The sequence below is a fragment of the Drosophila nasuta genome, chromosome 2R, assembly GCF_023558535.2.
Source record: "Drosophila nasuta strain 15112-1781.00 chromosome 2R, ASM2355853v1, whole genome shotgun sequence".
NCBI classification, from domain to species: domain Eukaryota; kingdom Metazoa; phylum Arthropoda; class Insecta; order Diptera; family Drosophilidae; genus Drosophila; species Drosophila nasuta.
This window is the reverse complement of record NC_083456.1, coordinates 18,238,302-18,261,798: the sequence shown is the minus strand read 5'-3', so window position 1 is coordinate 18,261,798 and position 23,497 is coordinate 18,238,302. Positions and strand designations below refer to the sequence as shown.

The 23,497-nt window shown below is 36.1% G+C and overlaps 2 protein-coding genes across 4 annotated transcripts; one reads left to right on the top strand and one right to left on the bottom strand.

Moving 5' to 3' along the window:
* Positions 1 to 1,449: 1,449 nt before the first annotated feature.
* On the bottom strand, positions 1,450 to 18,408 carry LOC132785865 (uncharacterized). 3 transcript variants are annotated; one of them, XM_060792161.1, is made up of 5 exons: positions 18,280 to 18,408; positions 14,844 to 15,188; positions 10,101 to 10,190; positions 4,868 to 5,039; positions 1,450 to 2,988 (listed from the first exon to the last, which is right to left on the bottom strand). In XM_060792161.1, exons 2-5 carry the CDS (start codon positions 15,156 to 15,158, stop codon positions 1,574 to 1,576), a joined length of 1,992 nt encoding a protein of 663 aa, XP_060648144.1. In that variant the 5' UTR covers positions 15,159 to 15,188; positions 18,280 to 18,408; the 3' UTR covers positions 1,450 to 1,573. The 3 variants fall into 3 exon arrangements, with proteins under 3 accessions (XP_060648144.1, XP_060648146.1, XP_060648145.1); XM_060792163.1 differs by having other exon boundaries at positions 10,101 to 10,187; XM_060792162.1 differs by lacking the exon at positions 18,280 to 18,408 and adding an exon at positions 17,107 to 17,123.
* Positions 18,409 to 20,833: 2,425 nt separating this feature from the next.
* LOC132787042 (uncharacterized) lies at positions 20,834 to 23,313 on the top strand. The gene is given in 5 exon segments (XM_060793908.1): positions 20,834 to 21,047; positions 21,118 to 21,186; positions 21,896 to 21,967; positions 21,969 to 22,019; positions 22,074 to 23,313. Coding segments are annotated over 5 exon segments (1,245 nt in total). The 5' UTR covers positions 20,834 to 20,906; the 3' UTR covers positions 22,986 to 23,313.
* The last annotated feature ends 184 nt before the right edge of the window (positions 23,314 to 23,497 follow it).

Genomic DNA, 23,497 nt, shown 5'->3' with positions numbered 1-23,497 from the left:
ATACTACAATCAGCTGATCGATCATTTAGGCATGAGACAATTGAATACAACTCATATCATTAATTTCTGTTGCTCGATCATGTTTCCTTAATTAAAAGTACAATCATATTCATATACACATACATACATATTTAGTATAACAACAGAATAAACACTCTGAATTTATAGAGTAAACATATTAAATTAATAAAGTGTGTGTGAAAATGTGTTTTTGATTTCGCATGTAAATTAATATTTGTAAATCAGTTGTTTCTAGTCCAACAAAGAGAATATTGTTAGAGAAAATAAAATATAATGTAAACGTATTAGCTATTAAATGATTACTGGGAAACTAAAGGAGAATATTGTGGTAAAAAACAATAAACATGATAATAATTGTAAAGTTGTTTCTATTTCAGTACTGAGAGAGTTATGTTATATATGTATGTATAGGAATTTATTTTCGCAAAAAAAATTGTATATATAAATCAGATATTCTGAAGAAAAAATAGTATATTGTTAACGAAGTGATGATTTTATGATTATTCCACATTTAATAAAGTTTTTTTAAATATGGAAAATTTTAATTAATGATACTTACTCCTTATTCCTTACTCATTACCATGAAGATTATTTTAGATTCCGACCAAAAAATTGGTAGTAAATCCTTCCTCAATAAATCCTTTTTAGTGAGTATAATTATGTGTATGCATTTTATATTTTTTAGTGCTCAGATATTTTATATACTTAGTTTTTTACTTTTTTTGCTGTTTGTTAATTTTTGGCTCACATGGAAAATGCGGATGATGAAAAATGCACGCCTTTCGTGTTCGCGGTGTTTGCCAAACAACGCTGCAATTTACGCCCTCACAGGGAACAACATCACTCACAACATGCTACATACATACTTACAAATATACATACATATGTATGTATTTAAGGCAAAAAACATTAATTTGCGTGCAAGTCAATTATCAGGAGGCAACGGCAAAGTTGTTGTAGTTGGTTTTGCTGTTGCTTTTATGCAAATATAGCTGCATCAATATAATTTTAAAACAAGTGAGATGCAGCGTTGACAACTGATCGACTGAGCAATACCCTAGAGAAGTAGCGGATATAAAAGTGCATTGTTTGCCCTTTGCTTAGTATCATACTCAACGTTACGCATACGCAGGGTATAACAAAAAGAGTTGAATGGAATTGCAACTGTCTCGTTTACCTGCTATGCCAGGCCAGCATATTTCTAAATGCTTTTTTTTAATTAAAAATTTTTGCAAACTTAACACATTTGCGAATAAAATTGTTTTTTGCATATTTGAAATAAATTTATAAAAGGCGCGAAAAAATGTAAATATAATTTACAAAGCACGCAGACGACGCATTTCGTCAAGGGAAACAAAGTCAGCAGCAGAGCAGAAAAAAAAGCGACTAAACAAACAATATCAAACTATAATTTATAAATTATGTAAATGATTTCAAATTGACATTTTTATTACTAGGCTTGTGTGTAGGCAATGTTTATTTTACACTTGGTCATAAATTATTCATTACGTATACGCTATAATCCAACTAATTATCCAAACTAGAACTGAGACTATTTCCTCTTCACGATAATATCGAATGCCGTGCAAGACTGTTGTCCCTCATCCATCCAAGTGAGAAATTGCCCAGCTGCACAGATCTCTGGCCAACTGCGGGTCACCGGCTGAGCTTGACCAAACCATTTGACCCGATTGCCTTGCGCCTCGATGACTGTCTGAAAGTGTTGGGCTGGCTCTTGCTCCGCTGCATTGAGGTGCCAAAGGAACACGGCATACTTGTCATGCCTCGGCAACAGGGCCAAGAAAAATGTTTGCACTTTGCGGGACCCAGAACTTGGCTCCTCACTCAGACGCAGACAGACCTGCGTCTGCTGGGGCCGAAGTTGAACATGGACGCGCAAACGCTGGCCAAAGGTGCCGTCGAAGTGCACAACATTCAGTGGCTCCAATGCGACATTGCTTGGCTGCAAGTTCAAAAGCATTTTTATTGATGCTCCTCCATTCACCAATTGCGCCGCATTCGCCTTGGGAGTCGCTTTGTGGCTGTCCGCTGATAAGGTCGCCGCACTGTTTGCTGCTGCTGTTGCAACAACAAATGCAATTTCAGCAACTGCACCCAACCGCTTTTCGGGTGCTGCGGTGGCGGTGAAGTTGGCGGTGACGGTGGCAGACTCTCGTTTGACGGTTGACAATTTGTTGGCGCTCGCTGGCTGGAAAAGTTTCGCCTGAGTGCAGCATGATTTCCCAGTCGGGCAATGATAATTTTGATATTGCTGTTGGCCTGTGCTTTGCTCCTCCTTCTCCTCCTCCTCCTCCTTCTTTTTCTTCGCCTCTCCCTCCACCAGCAACAACACCTGCCCCTCTACCTCTGACTGCTGCTGTCCGCTGCTGTGCAGTTCCAATCCCAGCATGCGCTGTTGGCCATTATTTATGTTTGCAACTTCATCGCAGCGCAATTCGTCTTGATCTCGGCCTGTAATCTGCCAACTTTTCTTACTCAACTTTAACTTTGGTTTAACGAGCATATTGTTGCTTTCCACCGCCTCCATCACCGGCTGCAGCTCCTTAGTGCTATTCCCTGCCTGCTGCTGCTGCTGCTGTGCTTTTATCATGCCACATTGCAGGCCTGCAACGTTGACATTATTTCGTAATATTTGCGCACTTTGCTCATTTCCCTTTGGCATTCCTGAAACCTGCTTAACGCACTGTTTCACCTCCTTCTTCTCTTCCTCGAGCATCGTCTTCGCCTGCTCCTCGCCAGCACCAGCTCCATTCACAACCAAAATCAGTGTGTCCTCCTGCAACTGCTGCTGCCTCGATGTTTTTCTGGACTTTTTGCTCGAGTTTGAGTTTGATTTGGCCAGTGCCATTTTTGGTTGATTATGATATTCATTCGTGCATTTGGCATTGCTGTTTTCAATGCTCCGACTGTTGCTGTTGCTGTTGTCGTTCTCCTTGTTGATTTTCACTGCAAAACACAAAACAAGCAGACGAAAAAAATAAACAAACTTTATTTTCCAGGCATATGTGTGTGTTGTGAACAGTTTATTAAAATGAGGCAGCACATATGGACAATCGAATTCATCCGGTTGCAAAATAATAATAACCAGAAATGCCAGTAATAGAAAGAGCAAAAATCTTATTTGAAAACTGTTAAGAAAATACGAACGAGTGGCAAAGCACTGCAATAAAACGCACTAAGTACTGACGACAGCAATGGCAAAAGACATTTAGACACACAGGGCAACAAGTAAAATAAGATAAACATAAACAAGTTAAACCAACTGCATTTTGTGCAACGTTGCAGATTGAATACTCTGCTAGAATTCGTATTTATTTTCCGCCTTAATTGATCTGATTTTGTTGATCTCTATATGTACATATTTATTGCATTGAATATACAAATTTGTAGAAGCGAAAATCTTGCACACAATGCACAATACTAAGAAGACCCTCTGGGGAGTGTATAAAAATGCGTTGAACAGAAGTTGTTGCACCTGATTGTTGTTGTTGTTGCCATTGTTGTTGGCACTTGTTACCTGCGCTGTAAACTTCACATTATCTCGAGTTGGCAACACTCAGCGACCCTTATGGAAACGCACAGATTGAAAATGGCAGAAATACGGCAAACTTGTTGGCCAGCTAAACTTAAAAAGGAAAAAATACGAACAACTAAGGGAACAGCAACAACAACAATAACACAGTAACAAGATGAAGCTGAAGTAGAAGTACAAGCAGAAGAAGAAGAAGAGTCTGCAATGTCAACAATAAGCACCATGGCATAAGGAGCATAAAGCGTGAAAAACTTTAGCAATTTATGCGACATAATTATGCCATAAAAAGAGCAACAAAAACAAAGCACAAGTGCAATAAGCAACAAGACGGAACGCAACGCAAACGCAAACGAAACTCGGCTATAAGGTATCCTAAGTAAAAGGTAACCGAGTCTGTAATCCCAAAAGTATGCTACATTAAATGCGGGTGGAAACGGAAATGAGTTAGACTATTCCATAGAAGGGTATATGTAGGAATACTGACTATTATCTTCGACTGTCACACAAATGCACTTCATTTTTATTAGTCTACAGATACAAATTTAAAATTACCTTCACATACCTTTGATGGTATCATTAATGAACGTAAAATCCTTGGGGAAAGTGAAGGGACTTGTACAAGTTGTTCAGTATTTCATGTAACAGCTTCTAAAAGAAGAGTAAGAAATGTGTATAGTAGTAGTGAGTGTTTATTATTTCAATATCCCCCACTCTGTTTTGCTTTTAAGAGGCATAAGCATATTCTTAATATGGACTAATAGCCACTCACTTTCAAGTGCTTGTTCCAGATGATTTTTCTTTTCTTTTCTCGTTTTTGCTTTGTGTTTGTTGTCCCTGTCGAGATTTAAGTAAAACATTGACAATTGTTTAAGTTGTCACTTGTTGTTGCAGAGGTTAAAACTTTTGCACACAAAGCTGCTCTTGATTTAACTGAAGTCTAGGTGAACGAAAGAGCAAGAGAGAGTAATGGAGATCCAAAGTTTTCGGTTTCGTTTGGATGAAATTGAAAGACATTCGCGCCCATTGTGTCAACAGCTTTTGAGGCCTACGCAGTAATGGTCCCGAACTGGGACACCCTACTAATGACAACGCTAATTTAGGCACCATTTTAGGTAGATTACTAGAAGATATCCCAAAAGTTTCGCAAAACAACAGCGCAACAACTGACGCACTGAAGACATATTAATAAGTTGGCTTCGCAGCAACAAGAACAATAACAACAACGACAACGACATTTGGGATCATTACTGCAAAAACTTGACTGTTTGCCCATTAAGTATGAGCTCTACTTACCTCCATCACAGGGGAAATTTTCCGCTAGCAGCGTAAATAATTTATCCGACAGCAGGCAGCGTCCCCTAGGTCCCAATGGCACCCTGCAAACCGGACACTTTACCGAGCGGTTACGGCAATTATTACAAAGCACGTGTCCATTGCAGCACTGCCAGCCAGGTGGTTTGACGACCTGATTCCCCGACACCAGTCGAGTCGAGGCAAGGGGAGGCGAGTCGAGTCCAATGCAGCCAACAGAGAGAACGAACAGAGAGTTACAAGGACAGCAGCCAGAGCAGGAGCAGCATGAAGACAAAAGAAAAACAAATTCATTATAAATAAATATGGAAGGGAAATGTAAATTGTAAATGCTTCAATTGACTATGAAGGAAAAACTCGTATAATCTGCTTTAAAGGTAACCTAATGGAAAATATTACCAAAAACAAATTGTTGCTCAACACAAAAACTTTCGTATCCAATTCTGGCATCGTATTTTAATATTGATACCCTGTTCAATAGTGCAACAAGGCTTTTATAACTTGTTCCAAAACAGAATTCGTATTCGAATCATGTTCGAAATCAAAAGAGAGGTATAACAGAGTCAATAAGTTTGTCGCACATAAAATTTTCACTTGTTTGCGAGCAAAGTTTACTAATATGCAAATCTGTAAAAATCGATCCCGACTGGCCCAAGCACTTACCTCGAACCTCGAACTTAAAAATGTACTTTTGAAAACGCTTGCGATGCTCTGCACACAATCACAATTTTCTTGATATATATGTACTGTACTTTAGTGTATAGTCGTCTACTTTATGGGCGAGCAGCAAGCTTTCCATTTAAATGGAAAATCAAATTGAAAATATTGCAAGCGGATTTAAAATAATACAACTGTATTTGATGTGCACAAAAACACTTTTGCGCTTTTCAAGCTACAGCTTCGGACCCCAATGTTCTCTCATGCACACGCCGGAACACTGGGATTGTCTCAAAAAACCAAAAAAAAAAAAAACTAGGAAAAAGGAAAAACTCACCAAAAAAGGAATTCCCAAAAAAAAAAAACAAGAGAGGGAAAAAATCGAAATATGTATAGAAATTCAATTGATGCTTTTTGTCTGCATGTGCATGTGCATGTGCATGCATACATACATATACATATGTATGTACATATATTTGTATGGGTATGGATCTGAATCTGTCTATGTAGATATGCAGCAGAGCTGTTGCAAATATGCAGCAATAAAGATACAATTTTGGACAGAAGCTTGGATTGTATTTTGCAACCATCATTTTGCAAAAATGAAATTGAAGTATTACAAATGTAAAGCGATTTGATTGCAATCCCCTTTTCCGGCCTGCAAATAATAATAATAATACGTGACAACAAAAGCAACAGTCTTAAATTGTTCAAAAGAAATTGAACCTTGTCGATAAATGCAATTTTTGGTTTTATGTTTATCATGTCATTTTACAACAGTTGCAAGCATCGCATTTGTGAAGGGTTTTCTAATGACAAACATCAGCAAATTGTTCACTCTGTCAATTCAATTGATTGGTCACATAATCTATCTATTTTTGTGAATTAGAATGTTTATTTAAAATGTTTAAGGCTAGAATTTAACACTCAATTAAATTGAAAATAATACGGAGTTGAAATTAACTCAAACTACATTTTTGTCGATGGACCAATCAACATTTATTTTAAAGAATTGCAATTTATAATTGCGTTCATGTTTTTAGCTTTTGTGAACAAAATTTAAACAAGAAGTGCCTAAAATTTGACAATCTGGTACTTTTTGTGGTATGGTGTAGTTTTAATGTAGTAGTAGTATAAAAATATACTAAATATATGATAATTTGTAATTCGGTATTTAATATAATACACATTTTATTGATTAAAATCGCACTATTGATGTTATCAAAAATGTGTATCGGATATCTCACTTCTCATTATCTTATTGAGATATACTTAACTTATCGAGTTTTTATATAAGTTCGTACAGATTCATTGAAAGCATTTTATTAACAGAATCAAAACAAGTACCTCATAATTGATTTAAGAAGATTTAAAATTAACTCAGCCTAAATTGCATTCACATTCATTCTTCACAGACTATCAAATTTATAATTTATATGAAAATCATTAAGCAAGTTTCCTTAATAGCATATGAAAAAATGATTAAAAAAAAAGACGGATATAAAATTAAACACTTATTTATATTACAAATAAAACAAGTAAATAATAATTGATTTAGGAGAATTTAAAATAAACTCAAACTAAATTTCATTCTATCAAAACTATCATTTTAAAGAATTTCAGTATATTAAACACTTTGCCTTCATAATGTTGTTAGCGTATAGTATGTGAACATGCAAATTTATGCATATTTAATTGAATAAAATCTCGATTCGGGTGTTATTTAATGTCAACATCAAATCTCAAAGGAGCATGCCAGACGGCAATCTCAATGCAAATTTATGACAAACACACATACACACATATTTTATATATTTTTGAGATAGAGAATACTCTGAACTATTGAAAATCAAGCAGAAACAAAATCCCTTAATAACTTAATGGACTTGTCTGTTTGCATAACAAATAAACGCAGACGCACACAGACACAGAGATATATACGAATGTAATAAGTGTGCTCGGTTGTAGTAATAATAATTGCCAAATATGAAATAGAAGTTTCGGGTTGTATTGTAAGCCGTAAGGTAGACTATACTTATGCTCGTGTAGTGCATAAACTGATTTAAGGTTAATAAACAAATTATGCATTTAGTGCAGCACGGAGAGGAGCTGGCCTGGAAATGGGAAATGCCAATGCTCCAGTGGCAGCTCCCAGTGTTGTGCCCCACAACTATGCAGGTAAGTATGTATTGCGATAATATGTCTGTGCTCAGCTGTGTGTGTATGTGTGTGTCTGTGTTGCGACAATGCCAACTTAGTGTATGTCTGTGTGCAGCTAACTAGCTGCTCTGGTTGCCAGCTTTAGTCTTAGCCTGCATACTTAATTAATGACACACACGGACACACACAAACAGGACACTCACACAGCTGGGCTTTGCATGTAAAATTTCATTTGCAGATAAGTTTAGAATTTAAATGGCAAGACTAAGAGAGAAGTATCTTTACTCCTAGCTCCTAGCTTGTGGCTGCCCTCCTTTTTATCTTGTCTAATTAATTAAAGTTATGTTTTTGCTGACATGCTTGCCATAAATAAATTTACACCTCAGCACTTACCACTTTGCCACTTGCAAAGCGGCCAACTGGCAGCCAACCGGCCAACGGCCAACGGCCATTACAACAGCCAGTTCGTCATTTAAAATTTAAATGGAACAAAGAGCTTAGAGCCATTGTTGAGTGCACTTCTATTTTCAACAACGAATATGCCAGCTATTTTATACATATATAGTTGTACTAGGTAAATTGGTATAGATAAGTTATACATATGAGAGTATATTCTATTTTGCCATCGTTTGTAATTGACCTGGCCCATTCATATGTCCATACGTTGTAGATTGCTTGCCACGCCTAATCGACAATATTTGACTTTTAAATCCCGTAATCAATCAATAGCCGCATGCTCCATATATTTTGGCAAAGTGCCGCTAGGCACTAGAACAAAGCTAATCAAATCACATGCGATGGCAAACATTTATCAAGCATACGAAATATATGAATTTCTCTTCACATACATCACACTCAAATCAAAATGTTAACAATTCCAACATCAAAGCTAGAAAATACCCTTTAAAACGTTTCCGACCATAGCGAGTCACAGAAATCATTTAAAACTGAGATATAACAAGTTTGTATTTAATAGACATCGAATAAGTATTTATAAGTATGTAATTGAAGTTTAGTCACATTTTTGTTCTGGTTTTTGATATCATATTTGTAATCCTAAAAACTTTTTGTAAACATACTATAGCGAATCAAATAAATCATTTAAAAACGAGACACAACAAATTCTTATTCAATAATACCATAATACTATACAATTTAAAGACATGAAATCTGGTCACATTTTTGTTCTGGTTCTTGATTTCAAATTGTGGCAAAGTGTTGTGGAAAAAAAGTAAAGCATCAACAATGAAACCATAATACGAGTCTCTTATTAATAATACTTCCAATTTAGTTTAACAACAGCTTTATTTAAAATTATAATTAAATAATTTGTAAATAGTCAACTACTTTTATAGATATATTTAACATTTAAGATTTGAATAAATCAAAAAAAAAACATGTTAAATGTTAACCCTCGTACTGAATTCTTTCTAAGAAATGCACTATGAAAAACTTCAAATTGTTTACCCTTACCTAAGTGCGGAATACAACTCTCTTTAAAATTGATTTTGATAGTTACAGGGTATTTAAATAAACTTGCATGCGAACATATGTTATTTGTGTCTAAGCGCGCAACAAAACTAACGGGTATTAACTAACAACAACGACAACAACAACAAAAGCAGCGGCAGCGGCAGCGGCAGTTACATATTTGTAGTCATGACATCGTCAGGCTGTGAGTAGCTGTGTAAACAAGACCACGACATATGTACAGACGAATACCTGAAGCTATTGCATAGAGAGCACAGAGAGAGTCAGAGAGCATTGTGAGCTCTGAAGCTTATTTAGAGCATGGGCGTGGGCACGCAATCACTGGTGCAGCTCAACGTTTCAACTTTATGCACGGTCAAGTGATTAGCAACAAACTTGCGCAGCAAAATCAACGTAAAGCCGGAAGAGCAACATTGAAGACAAGGCGGGAGTGGCATGCGACATGCGGCAGGTGGCATGGAGCATGGAGCATGGAGCATGGATCAGGCAGCAGGCAATACTGGCGGCTGACAAAGGCAAACAAGCGGCAACTGCCAACTAAGTTTTGCCAGACCAGAGTTCAGTTTAGTTGAGTTAGATAATGACGAACTAAAACTAATGCCGGCAACTGGGAAACGGGGCAACTACAAACTGCCAACTGGCAACTACGAGGAGGCACTACCCACTCCCCACTACTGCTGCTGCAAGCTGCACGCCAAATGGTCAGAGAGAGAGAAAGAGAAGCTCATCGATATGCAGCACACACAGCCACCAAAGAGGCAATGCCGATCCGATGTCAGCATTCCACTTACCGCTTGTTTCTTGCCTCAAGCGACGAATCACGCAAGAAAAAAATATATACTATATATACATATATGGTAGAAGAAGAAAACAGAATACAAAATACAACTTAGAGTCGTTTACTTACATCACAACAAACAGGACACTCCAGTAATTGGGCAATATGTTGCAGGCATGTTGCAAACTTTTGCAGCGACTGTTGATTAATGCCATGCTGCTGCAAAGAGAGAGAGAGAAAACAGCGAAATGAATTGAGTTCAAAACGAAGGCCTATCTTATATTTTATTTTATTTCATTTAATGCATTCAATTTGTTAGAAATTTATGCGTAATCTAATTCCCTTTTATCGTGTTTATTACATACTACGGATCTTAGTTGCTTTGGCTGACAATCTGGTATATTTTAGTACTCCACGGTATATTTTTAGTGTAGTATTATATAAATTTACCAAATATAGCCTTTGGTATATTTAAATATTATTGTGGTATATTAATTTGATACATTTTAAGAATAATACCACACTGTTTTGCTTTCATTCAAAATGCATATTGGGTATCTCATATTCGAACACACTCGCTTTTATTTGTTCTTATGTTTGTGAAATTAACAATAAATTTGATTGTTATGTTTAATTGTTGTATAACTCTTTTCTATCTTACAAAATTAACAATACAACTTTATATTTTAATTTCTTCAAGGAAAGCCATCAAATTTATATTGAACATGAAACTCAATTATTAACTTCTTCTAATTTATAATTTCGTGCATTATTACACAAAACTAAATAATTATTTTCTGCAAAGCTTACAATTTAAATTAAATAAAATGAATAAAACTAATAATTCTCCTCATTATTTAGTTATTTTTAGTTCATGTAAATGTAAATTTAAATTTAAATTTAAATTTAAGCAACAACAGTTTCTTCAAATTTTACATTTGATTTATTTCAATTCCATAAATCTCATTCTCAAGTTATTTTCATTCTCAAATCTCATTCCTATCACATTATTGAATTTAACTCACAATCTGAACTTTAACTTTGCATTTAACATTAAACATTTTGTATTATAACATAAAATCCATTGCTAACCATTTTGAATTAAAAAAAATACAAATTCCACTTCCGTAAATCTCATTCTCAAGTTATTTTCATTCTCAAATCTCATTCCTATCACATTATTGAATTTAACACACAAACTGAACTTTAACTTTTAATTTGTTAAGCAACAGGAATGTATTTCTTCAAAGAAAGATATCAAATTTATTCTAAACATCAAAAGCTATTATTACAAATTACAAATTTCACATTTGCCTGCATTATTACATGCAATTGAATAATTCAACTAACAATTTGAATTGAATAAATTGCGAACTGCTATTCAATGTGTTTTGTGTTATTAATAATAATCCTGATTTGTATTGGCTTTCATTATTCCAATGAGATAAACGATTTACGCATAATTTACCCAAAAGATTTCATTTTATTAACAGGCTTAAGAGAATATATGCAATGAAAATGATGTTGCTTCAAAAGCACCAAACACTAGGCCTGGTTAAAAATTTGTATGTGTGTGTGTATGAGAGTGGGTGTGTGTGTGTGTGTTCAATTGTTCACAGACATGCAAATTGCTGTGCAGAAATGTATCAGGAAAATAAAGATGGACAAGTGACACGACTTCGGTATTGAATTCGACATCCATATCACGTATACGTCGTGTTGCCTATTGCAATATTCGTGTCCTGACATCGTGTGCCCATCTCTAGCAGCCGGCGAGTGACGTTAAGCCTTAAGCACGGCCTTTAGCATTATTGATTGGGAATTTATATGGAAATGATATGCAGCCAGTGTGGCAGGTAAATGTGCACCTGCATAAGTATACATACGTATATATGTACTTCATATAAACATAGATATGTATGTACATTCTGTGTATGTATGTATAATTTGGGTTTTTGCATCCTTGCAAATATTTGGGTCAATTGAATTTGTAATGCAGTACAGCATATAATGTGTCAAATTTAATAAAATACTCAGCAATTTGACCGACAGATGAACACCTCGGGGAGCAGCAGCAACAGAGGAAGAAGCAGATACTGTGCAACGTCGAAGCACTTGCCCTAGCACTTGCCTCAAAAGGATGCCACCACCACCACCAACAAGGTTGATTGTCCGGAAATGCCTTTACATTAAATTAGCACGAATATTGTTGTGAAATATTCAGTAAAGACATAAATTACACAACGACATGTGGTAAGTAGAACCAGACGCAGACGCAGACGCAATACCAGATGGCCAGATGTGTACAGTGAACACGTTTATTAGGCTAATTGACAGTTATGCCTGAGGTGTTATATTCCACTTGCATATACGAGTAATGTGCAATTTGATATTGGAGCAAACTATTTGCTAGTTAGTTGTGAACGTTCAATTTGAACACATATTTAACATTGTCCAAAAAGTATAATAGATTTAAATGCAACTAGTTGAATTCCATTGTAAGAAGATCATATCATTATTTGTCTATTTTCAGTAAGTATAAATATATTAATGTAAGTGCACTACTTATTACATCAAACTACGTTATAATTTTAGTCAACTTTGCATCTATAAACTCATTCAGTGATGGATCAACTAAGAGTTTAGTTAAGTGTGCTTAGTTCACTCCTTTGTTCTGTATTACTATCAAATACTACTGACGTATTACTTATTAAATTACATCTATAACATTTTACTGAATTTGCTCTAACAAACTTGTTTAACTATAAAGTCAATAATGACTCATAATCCAAACTGAATAAGCTGCTAATAATAATACTGCTACTACTAAAATATAATATTTCAATGTTAACATTAAGAAAATAGATGATTAAATTTTATCAATTCTTTAACAACACATACTAATAAGAAAGAAATAGTTCAGTTTAAACATTTCTTATCTAACATTTTCAATATTTTCCTTTTGCATTTTTCTGACAACTGCAATTTATACTCCTTTCAAACTACAGTTTATATTTTTAAAATAAATTCTCTTTTTCTTAATCTAGCTCGTATTCTAGTATGCTTTGTGTTTGACAATTGCAAAAATATAGCCAATTAAAAGGGCAATTCAATTAGTAAAACGTTTCGTAAAAGATTTTCTATTAAATGCTGGCTCGATTTTCTGTTAGTTAGAAACACACCAATAAAACAAGTGTAAGCAACGTACGCTATTAATTAAAGCAATGATTTTTACACACTTATTTGTATACTTTAAATGAATTGAATACTGCTTTTTTACTCTTAATAGCTAGTGAATAATTTCGTTACAAATTGTGATCAGATAAAATATGTATTACAAAAAAAAAAGAAAAAATAATTTAATTTAAACATTAATATTTGCAATTTGTATTTATTTGCCAACTGCAATCGCTGGTCTTTTTGAATAAGATAAACGTAAAGTTTATTAAAGCAAACTCCACTCTATTAATTTAATATGTATTCCATATATCTGTAATGCTTTATTATACTGACAACATTTCATAGTTAATATATAGAGATATATACTTAAACTGACAAAATTTAATAGGATATTTATAGAAATATAAATATAGAAAGTTTAGCTTGAAAATTAAATCAATTGCAATTATCAAAATCATAATGTAATATTCTAATATTTTAAATTTGTATTTCTAAAAGAATTTCATTTGAAAACTAAATCTTACAATTGATGAAGTGTCTAGATCCCAATGTAATACTAATACTATAAATTTGTATATCCTAAACAATTACTGCTCTGTATGCATTGAATAAAAAAACTGTATTTTTCTTAAGCTAACTGCACTCTACTATTTGAATATATATTCATATATTCTTATAGCGTAATATACTGATGAGATATTAATATGTTAATTCAATTAAAATATTATAAATATATATTTCTTAAGGAATAACTAACTTCACTCTACTAATTTAATATTAATTCCTATATTCTTATACTGTAACATCCTGACAAAATATTAAAAATGAAATGTCAATATTATAAATTTGTATTTCTTAAACAATGGCTGCTTTGTATGTATCATATTGAATAAATAAACTGTATTTATCTTAAGCTAACTGCTCTCTATTAATTGAATATATATTCTTATATTCCTATACTGTAATATCCTGATGAAATATTAATTTGTTAATGCAATACCAATATTATAAATGTATATTTCTTAAGGAATAACTAACTTCACTCTACTAATTTAATATAAATTCCTATAATCTTATACTGTAACATACTGATAAAATATTAATAATGCAATATTAATATTATAAATTTGTATTTCTTAAACAATTGCTGCTCTGTATGTATTGAATAAAAAAACTGTATTTTTCTTAAGCTAACTGCACTCTACTAGTTGAATATATATTCATATATTCTTATAGCGTAATATACTGATGAAATATTAGTATGTTAATTCAATTACAATATTATAAATGTACATTTCTTAAAGAATAACTAACTTCACTCTACTAATTTAATATAAATTCCTATAATCTTATACTGCAACATTTTAATAAAATATTAAAAATTTGTATTTCTTAAACAATTGCTGCTCTGTATGTATTGAATAAATAAACTGTATTTTTCTTAAGCTGTGCTTGACAATTGCAACAATGCAGCAAATTGTCAAACACAGCTAAGCTAATCAACAATGCGTAACGAGCAAACGGCAATCGCAAGCATATCGTGTCGTGCTCCAGCTTGACCCATTTAAACGCTGCTGAAACAGTTAAGCAGCTGAGTCTGAGTCTGACTCTGAAAACTGTGTTGTGCTAGTTGCCGCAGTTGTGAGTGTGGTAAACTGGTAAGGGGATAAACTGGTAAAGGGATAAACTTACCACAGCGTGCGCCGCCTCGTTGGGGTCATCTGTTGAGCTGAGTGTGGCTGGCTGTTGTCGCCACATCATCATGGTCGCATGCTCAGCGCCAGTTAGCCAATGCTCCCGCAGTCGGTTGGCCAGCTCGCTGATCCTCATGCCCAAGACATCGATGCCATTCAGCTGCAGCAAGGTGTCGCCAATGCGGACACCTGCCAATTGGGCATTTGACTCCGCCTGCACGCCGCTGACCCACGGATATGGGTCCCAAGGTGCACGACTCAAATTCAGGCCCAATGCGCCATTCGGTGACTTAATAATGCACTGCTGCAGCATCTTAAAGGCGTGTGTAGTATCTATGTGTAACTGCCACAAAAATGTAAGTAGAGAATGTTAGTTTTGCAGACAAAAATATGTACAATAATATGAATGTACGTGTGCTATCTGTAGATTGTCATTTTTGTTGCTTTGTTGTTGGTTCGCTTCAAGGTTGCACGTTTAAGGCAGGCATTTCAAGTATGTAATTTATGTCAGACAGAAGCAAACACACACACGCGCACGCACACAATCACAGCTCTCTAAGAAGCCAAGTCGAAGGTTGCCTGACATAAATTTTGGCCCATTTTCAACACTTGAGATATGTGCCAGACACACACAGAGAGAGATACGAAGAGAGAGGGACGGGGGAATATCCCCACATATGTATTTAATTATCAACACTCAACACACACAGACACACACTCATACACTCACACACGCATGCCTTGTATTATTTTTGAAAATGGGCGGCCAAACTGTTTTATTCGTTTAGCTAAGTGGGCGTGTCAACAGGCGCGGCGATTTGCTCCTTGAGCATGCTCCTCACGTACTCAACAGCAGCCCACACGGCGTATACGCGTTGTCGTTGCCGAGGCCACTGGACTCTGAGTTATTTTCGACACCTTTTTCGTTACGTCGACCAATTCTTTTCAGCGGGTTTCGCATTTTTCGTGAGTTTTACTTTTTGTTAGCTTTCGGCACCTGCGTCGAAGCGCAATTAATTAGAAGGCTGTTGAAAGTTCCCGGAAAGGGCTGCAGCAAAAACCGGTAGGCACAAACAAAAACTTTGGCAAACTGTTTGGTAATTAAGCATACGTCGCGTTTACCGACACCGCTGCCACCGCTACCGTCACCGCCACCGCCAACGCAAAACCATTTTCAGCAAAATAGCGTAAAATTTGTGCAAATAAATCAAAAGTGGTGGCAGAAAAACTTTTTGCAAGCGGCAACTCACAGGCGTAAAGGCCGCACAACGCGTTAAATCAATTAAGATCAGAGGTAAACGTTGAGCCGCAGCCACAGCAGCAGCAACAGCAGCCGGAACTATTGAAGATTGAAACAAAAGCGACACCCCAAGCGTGGAGTATGTGTAATTTCATGAATGAGTGCTGTGCGTGTGCGTATGTGTGAGTGTGAGTGAATGGTGCGAGTGTCGCGGGCAAACGCAAGTTCAAGTATATCAAGTATACGCACTAAGGCCGCATCCGCTAATGCTGGCTCATTGTTGCCATGCCAGCAACAACAACAACAACCACGCCGCACTTTCATTTATTTTTCGTTGTTGTCATTGTTATTGTTGCTCTTGCTGATGTTGTTGTTCCTGTTGTTGTTGTTGTTGTTGTTGTTGTTGTTGTTGTCATTCTCATCCGCATTTGGGCCTGCCGCTGCGTTCCCGCACTTGTCTCTAGTTGCTGTAACTTGTCATGACGACTCTCAAACTCAAATTGATTATAATTCAAAATTCTTTATAGTCGCACAGCAAACAAACGAGCGACCACTTCACTTCTTACCGCTGACATTGGCCATGAAATCTTTGCCGTATGACGTCGACAAAACGTGAAGTATCCACGCGGGCAACATTTAATGATGATGATGATAATGATGATGATGCTGATTGAACCAAAAAGCCGCTTGGCTTAAAATGTAAATGAATATGCATAGAGTATATGTATGTACAATATTTTGGTGGGAATATCGAATTCCAATTGTTTTTATTAATTGCAATTTTAATTACTCGCATTATCTAAGCTTATTTAAATAAAGCTCACACACAATTAAATGCTGTTCGATAAAGCCACTTCGCTGTCAACAGCAACCAAATACTATATAAAAAATGTGTTTAAATAAATAATTAAATAACAGTTGCAAACTGTTGTGAGTATGTGGCACGAGTTGAGCCGAAAAGAACTGCACGCTAACTAACTAACTATATGCTCCAATAATCGGTTACATTGCAACAGCTTACCGTTATGCGTATGCTACTTTGTAAGCGGGGCTTCTCTCAATCGAGTTTAACTTGCAAGTAAATGTAAACGCGAACTAATCATAGTCGCGAGCGGATAATAACTGAAGCACGAGATACTTAATCACAGCGACAACTGTTGCATGCGCTTTTGCAATACACACACACACATTCAGAGTGCAATACATAAATACTGTAAGTATATACTATAAATATATCTGCGTTAAATTAACACGAGTTTGTTTTACCGCTTTCGTTTTCAGCCAATCGCCAACAAGGCGAAACCAAAACAACCTCACACAAAAATTGCGTCACAATTACACAAATGCAGCAACAACAACAACAACAACACCAACAGCAGCAACAGTAACAACAACAACATCGCAGAAAACGAAATGTATGGCAGAGACCCAGAAACCCCAAACGTCCAAAAGCTGTTGCGCATGCGCTGCAGCTAACGTCGCTGCCAGCGTCGACAGCAATTACACACACACACACACAAATAATACGTAAACGCACAGTGCTCGTCGCTTGCATAGAAACACTTTGTAATTGCTTAAGCTAAATGTTTGCAAATATTTTCGCTTGTTTAGTTTCACCAATATTGTCGATTTTTTTTTATTTTTGCAAACTTTTAGTTGTTACAAAACTATTTCTTTGTTTGTTTCGCTTTTTTTTTGTGGGTCACTTTATACAATCAAAATGTTGTGTACATATAATTATGCGATTGTATGTAAGCAGCATGCTTGAGCAGCCATTAAATATGACTTCCTTTTTGCCCACGTCTGTAGTAACAACTTAATTTATTTATAATTTAATAACTTCTTTATCTTTTTTGCTGCAAACAAACTTGCGTTTAAAACAAGTCTGACGCCAAAACTTTTACTTCCTTGTTTGCGCACAGCTGCGATTGTTGTACACTTGAATCACAGCTTTGGCTCCTTCTAAGCCCAGCTTGATTGGCCAATCGAATTCATTAAGTTGAATGCTTTTTTGATTCAACGTCCACTTAAAAGCATTAGGGCTAGTCGTAGGTGCGCAAGGTCGTTGAGGCCATTAAGTTAAAGCCATAATTATTACACACGAAACTTGGAAATGGTTTTTGGTTAGCCCTCAAGGTTTGGCCACCAAGCGTCACACTTGGTTGCACATTGCCACAAAGTGGCTGCCACTTACTGATTGATGCTTATTTATTTAGATCGTAATTGATTCGCGACACACGCTAAATCAGCTGCGCACCGGTGCCGCCACTTCCACTTCCACGACGCGTTAACGGAACTTGCGAGCGGCGCCTGCGCAGACTCAAAGAGCTGAAAGCAAACTGAGCCAGCCACAGCCAACAGCTGACGAGCTGATCTATGTTCGGGGAAGCTTCTACAGCGCCATCTGTTGTCAGCTTACAGCAACAACGCAATCGAAAGCTTTTCTTGCGCTGCGAATGCTTGGATCACTTCAAGCTGGCGCGTAGTTGTTGTTTTTAAGTCAGACTGTAAATGATTATATGTGTGAGTGTTAAGATTTTATTTTAGTAATTAAAATTGTTGCAATAAAAATTCATTAGGATATTTTTAATGACTGTGAGGGCTGAACATTATGTACTTAAAAATAGATTTTGTTACTATAAAATTCAACTTTTAAAACGAAATTTTTAAATATAGAAAATGTCATAAAATTTAATTTTAAAAGTCCATGCTAATTATAATTATTGTGTACGTAAGTAAATAACTTTTTAACAACAACAAAATATTAAATAGCTACTTGGGTACTTATTACACCCACTCATTTTGTTTATTACACAATTTTGACTTGAAAATGTTGTTCAATTGATTTCGCAAACAGTAATAAAATATAAAAAGTGTTTTAGAAACTTTTGCAAATTAGAAATTGTGCTTGTTAACTGTGTTGACTGTACTTGAAATTGGTTATTTGCCTTTTGGCCAATATTTCTATAATTGATGAGATTAATAAAAATCAATTGTTGTCGCGGTCAAACCATGAACTCAACTCAACTCAACTCAACTTCAATGAACGCAACCCGACGACGCAACTTAACTCACATCAGTTGAATAGACTAATTGAAAACATGAAATTTGATGTTATGGCTTTCATAAGTAGTTGTTCGTTTTGACATTCGACTTGGCTTCTGCGGCTACTTGAGGCCAAAAGCCAATAAGCAACAGCGTTGGCAACAGCAATAACCGTCCACCAATTTCAGCACACAATTGGTCTAATAAATTAAAACAGAATTCAATTAAGCGAAAATTAAAATCGTAAATGAATTCACAAGCAAAATCAGGGTCAATACGGAATCTAAAAGAACCTCGTTAAACCAAAGTCAATGTCAAAAGCTAGCTACATATAATTTTCTACCATCATTTGTTGTTCTATTAGTTTTGTTAATACGCATACACAAACAAAAACACACGCGTGCCTGGCCTATTTATTTATTTATTTATTTATGCTCGTTATTTGTTGTAAGTCGTCACCTTTAGCGTCACGATGCGAATAATATTATTTTTTTACCATATGCAATAATAATATTTTTAATTGCCACATTTCGCATGCATTTTTAACTCAATTAAACGTTGTTGCCCGCTGGCCAAAGGGTTATAGGCGTAAAGTCCCAAAAACAATTTATGAAATGAATACTGTTTTTTTAAATTTATTCGCTAATAGAAGTGCTTTACGGGCTTTCCAGCTGACTGCCATAGTACAACAAAAATAATAAATACTTCACTAATTAATTTATTTATTTATGCATGTGATTGGACTGCGATTTACTTTTCGGTTGAGCCATTAAAGGCATTCCGAATATTGATTCATATTCAATTGAAAAATTTTCTGCAGAAATTTATGCAATTTTCTGTGTTTTAGTGAATAAAAAATTTAGAGATAAGATAGTAAAAATGTGATAATGGCAGAGCAATATTTGTTAAATAAAATGATAATCACTATTAGCTTTGGAATTGTGATTCATTTTTAATTAATAAATTTTATGCAGACATTTGTATCAATTTTTAGTTTGTTTAGAGAATAAAAAAGTTGAAGATAAGATAGTAAAAATGTCAGCGAAATATTTGTTTGAAAAACTAATTATAAGGAAAAGATTTATCTTTAGCAAATAATTGTCAAAAGATAATCAGCATTATTAAAAGATAAGTACTTCATACCAGTCTTGAAAAAGAGTATTATTTTTATTTAGATATTGTAGACTATTTTTATAAAGTTGTAACATCTTTCAGTTGTGTCTTTATTTTTATCACAAACATTCGTGTTTGCATCATTTGCTTAACAATATACAACTGTGTAAATACAACGGATTCGAATACTCGGCAGAAACTTAAATTTAAAATCAAATATTTTCCAAGTTAATGGATTCACTAATTTCCATATACGTAAGCGCTGTCTCTGTCTCTCTCTTTCTCTCTCTTGCTCTCTTCACAAGTCTCTCTTTCATTGCTGACCTCAGTCGTTATACGAATCCGCTCTTGGACGTATAGGAATGTATTATATATCTATGGTGGCAATAGCTAACAAAAATCTCCAAAAAGCCAAAAACAGCAACGACAATAAAGACAACATTGTTAAATGAGCAAGCAACACAAATGTTGTTGTTGTTGTTGCTGCTGCCGCTGTTGTTGGCTGCTGTGACTGATGCTGTGAGCTGAACGAATGCGAACAGAGCGAATAGCTTGAAGCTAAAATTCTGAGGCAGTTTGTTTGTTGGCCGCGTACGGTGAACACGTCTTTTGATTTCTCCGCATAAAATAATTATCGTATACTTTCGGTGCTCACGTGTCTTAATGCAAGCGACCAACGTGGGTGGAGACGCCAGTCACGATGGCGAGTCTAGGGTGCGTCTCTTAAAGATACCACGTGCGGCGCCACAAATCGAAGAGTACGGATTCCGTTTGACGCGCAGCAAGTGGGATCCATATCCATGGGTATGCCCACATTTGGGTCTGTCTGTCTGTCTGGCGTGTGACTTGCTAATCGCATATGTGTTTGCTCCAGGTATCTGAAGTGGCCGCGGGCACACCTGCTTCGTTGTGTGGCCTCAAGACCGGCGATTGCATTCTAAAGGTCAGTTCGTGCAATCGTACAAGTGAAGTATAGTATGTAGACTCGGTTCTCCATATGGTAAACGATCTTATCTTTATTGTTGTTGCGTTTTGTCAACTTCAGTCAGGGGTGAGTGCTCCATCGTTTGGTGCTACTAATTGCTCACACTGGGAGAAAAACAATTTAAATCACAAAAATTGCAGAGCTATAAAGATGACTTTGATTAATTAATTTGCGTTCAGTGTAATTTCTAATTTGTACACGACAAACAGCAACTACAAAATAGAAAACAAAATAGTCTAATTAATCAACGGTTGGGAACGCTGTCAATAAGATATTATCTCAAACAATATTATCTAGTATCTGCTTGTACTACAAATTTCAAAGTTGTTGTGCGTTTTTTTGTATATTGCACATACAAACATATACGTGTATTGTTGTCATATTGCACAATCATCGAAGACCGTGAATTGCATAAAGAGTGAACATGAATTTGGGTTGAGTTAACAGTGCACAGTGGCTTAACAGCGCCAGCAAGCGTAACTTAACAGCGTGCAAGCAGTTCAACTGCTTGGTGCATCGACGCGAGCAGTGGCATATAGAGCAAGCAGTGCACGTTAACAGCCATATTAGCTGTATAGCTTTGACATTTGAAGTTTAATTTAATTTAATTTAATTTAAAATTAAATTCATATAAATATTAATCACAAATGTATTCCTTGTACTTTAGGTTAATGGCGTGGATATAGTTGGCATGCGCATAGCGGATGTTGCCCAAATAGTTAAAAGCCAAAAAAGATGCTGTTACCTTTCTGTGCTGGAACAGCGACTGCGAAACCGACTGTGATGAAAACGTGAGCAGCATTTAATGTTTAAATTTGTTATACTACTAATTCAATAATCTTCAGAGCATCTGCTGTGTTCCTATGCCCACCAGCTTAAAGCGTCTGGGTGTTATCGTAGAGAGCATTCTGCGGGTTATTGAATGTCCCGTGTGCAACGTAACCATAACTCCCCCGGTTATGCAGTGTCAGAATGGACATTTGCTTTGTCTCGACTGTCGCATACGCTCGGAGAAGTGCCCAATGTGTCGGGGCTTCTTCACGCCCATTCGCTCTGGTGTCGCCGAGGAGATATACTCGATTATCGCCGGCGCTTTTGAGCATTGCCAACGGGATGGCAAACTACGACAGCAGATATTCGGTGAAATGAGTTTAATTAAAACTAAACCCAATAGTGAAGACTGCATCTGTCGGAAGTCATTGAAGCAACGAAAATCCTTGCTACCGAAAAATAAAATTCTCAGCAAACTATTGCAGGCGAAAGCTGGCTCATTGGAGAATCTTTTTCAATGCAATGCGACCAAGCTGCTGCGTGCTGAGGCAACCGAGAGCTTTAATGTGATGCCATTGGAAGAAGGATGCAATGAAAAGGGACTTGAGCCAAGATTAACGAGGACATCAATGCTAAAATGCACAAATGACTTACAGCAGCAGCATCAGCAGCAGCAGGAGCAAGAGGCGGCAGATGAAAGGAATGCCAAACTGCAGGCAAACACGAATAGGGACAGCAACCACAATTGCAATGAGGCTGACAGTTTGGGCCAACAAGACATTGTTCAGCGTGGAGCAGACATGCCTCTTGTTGGCGGACAAAACACGCTCATGGCTGCAAATGCCCCGTCAGTTGTCAATGAGTTATGGACCGACCCACCTGTCAAGACACAATCGAAGTCCTCGCCTGCCCCACTCGAACTTCTTCTTCGGCCAGTGGCGCACGTATCGCAAGCTGAGCACTATACAAAAGTTGTGGATTTATAAATAAATTCACTAAATTAATTGATCAAGTGTTTGAATTTAGCAACGAATCTTATCACCCCGTTTTAATCCCTCTTGTAAATGGTTAACCAACGACCATGTGCATTTGCCAAATGCAAATGCTTCAAACAACCAAATTCAGTGCCAAAGACAGAGAGAGAGCGAGATTCGAAGAAATCAGTTTTCTGCTTTCCGCTTTACTTTGAGCAATCGCGTGCTAACCAACTTAATCAGCTTTCGAGCACTTATCAGTTTTACGCTTTGGACTTGTGTCCTTCAGTTTTTCTTGTACTAATTAAATTAGATTCAAGTTGCTTTGGCAAAAGTTTCTTATCGTCGAGCCCGTCAAACAAACGCCCTGGAACACGACGATTGCTCCAACTCCTGCAATTCAACTCAACTCAACTCAACCAATGGTCCAAGCTGACAAAGTGCATAAAAGCAAATGCTAAAATGCTCTTCTCTCCTCTTCACTGTAATCGACGATTCTCACAGTTCTCTCTCTCTCTCTTTCT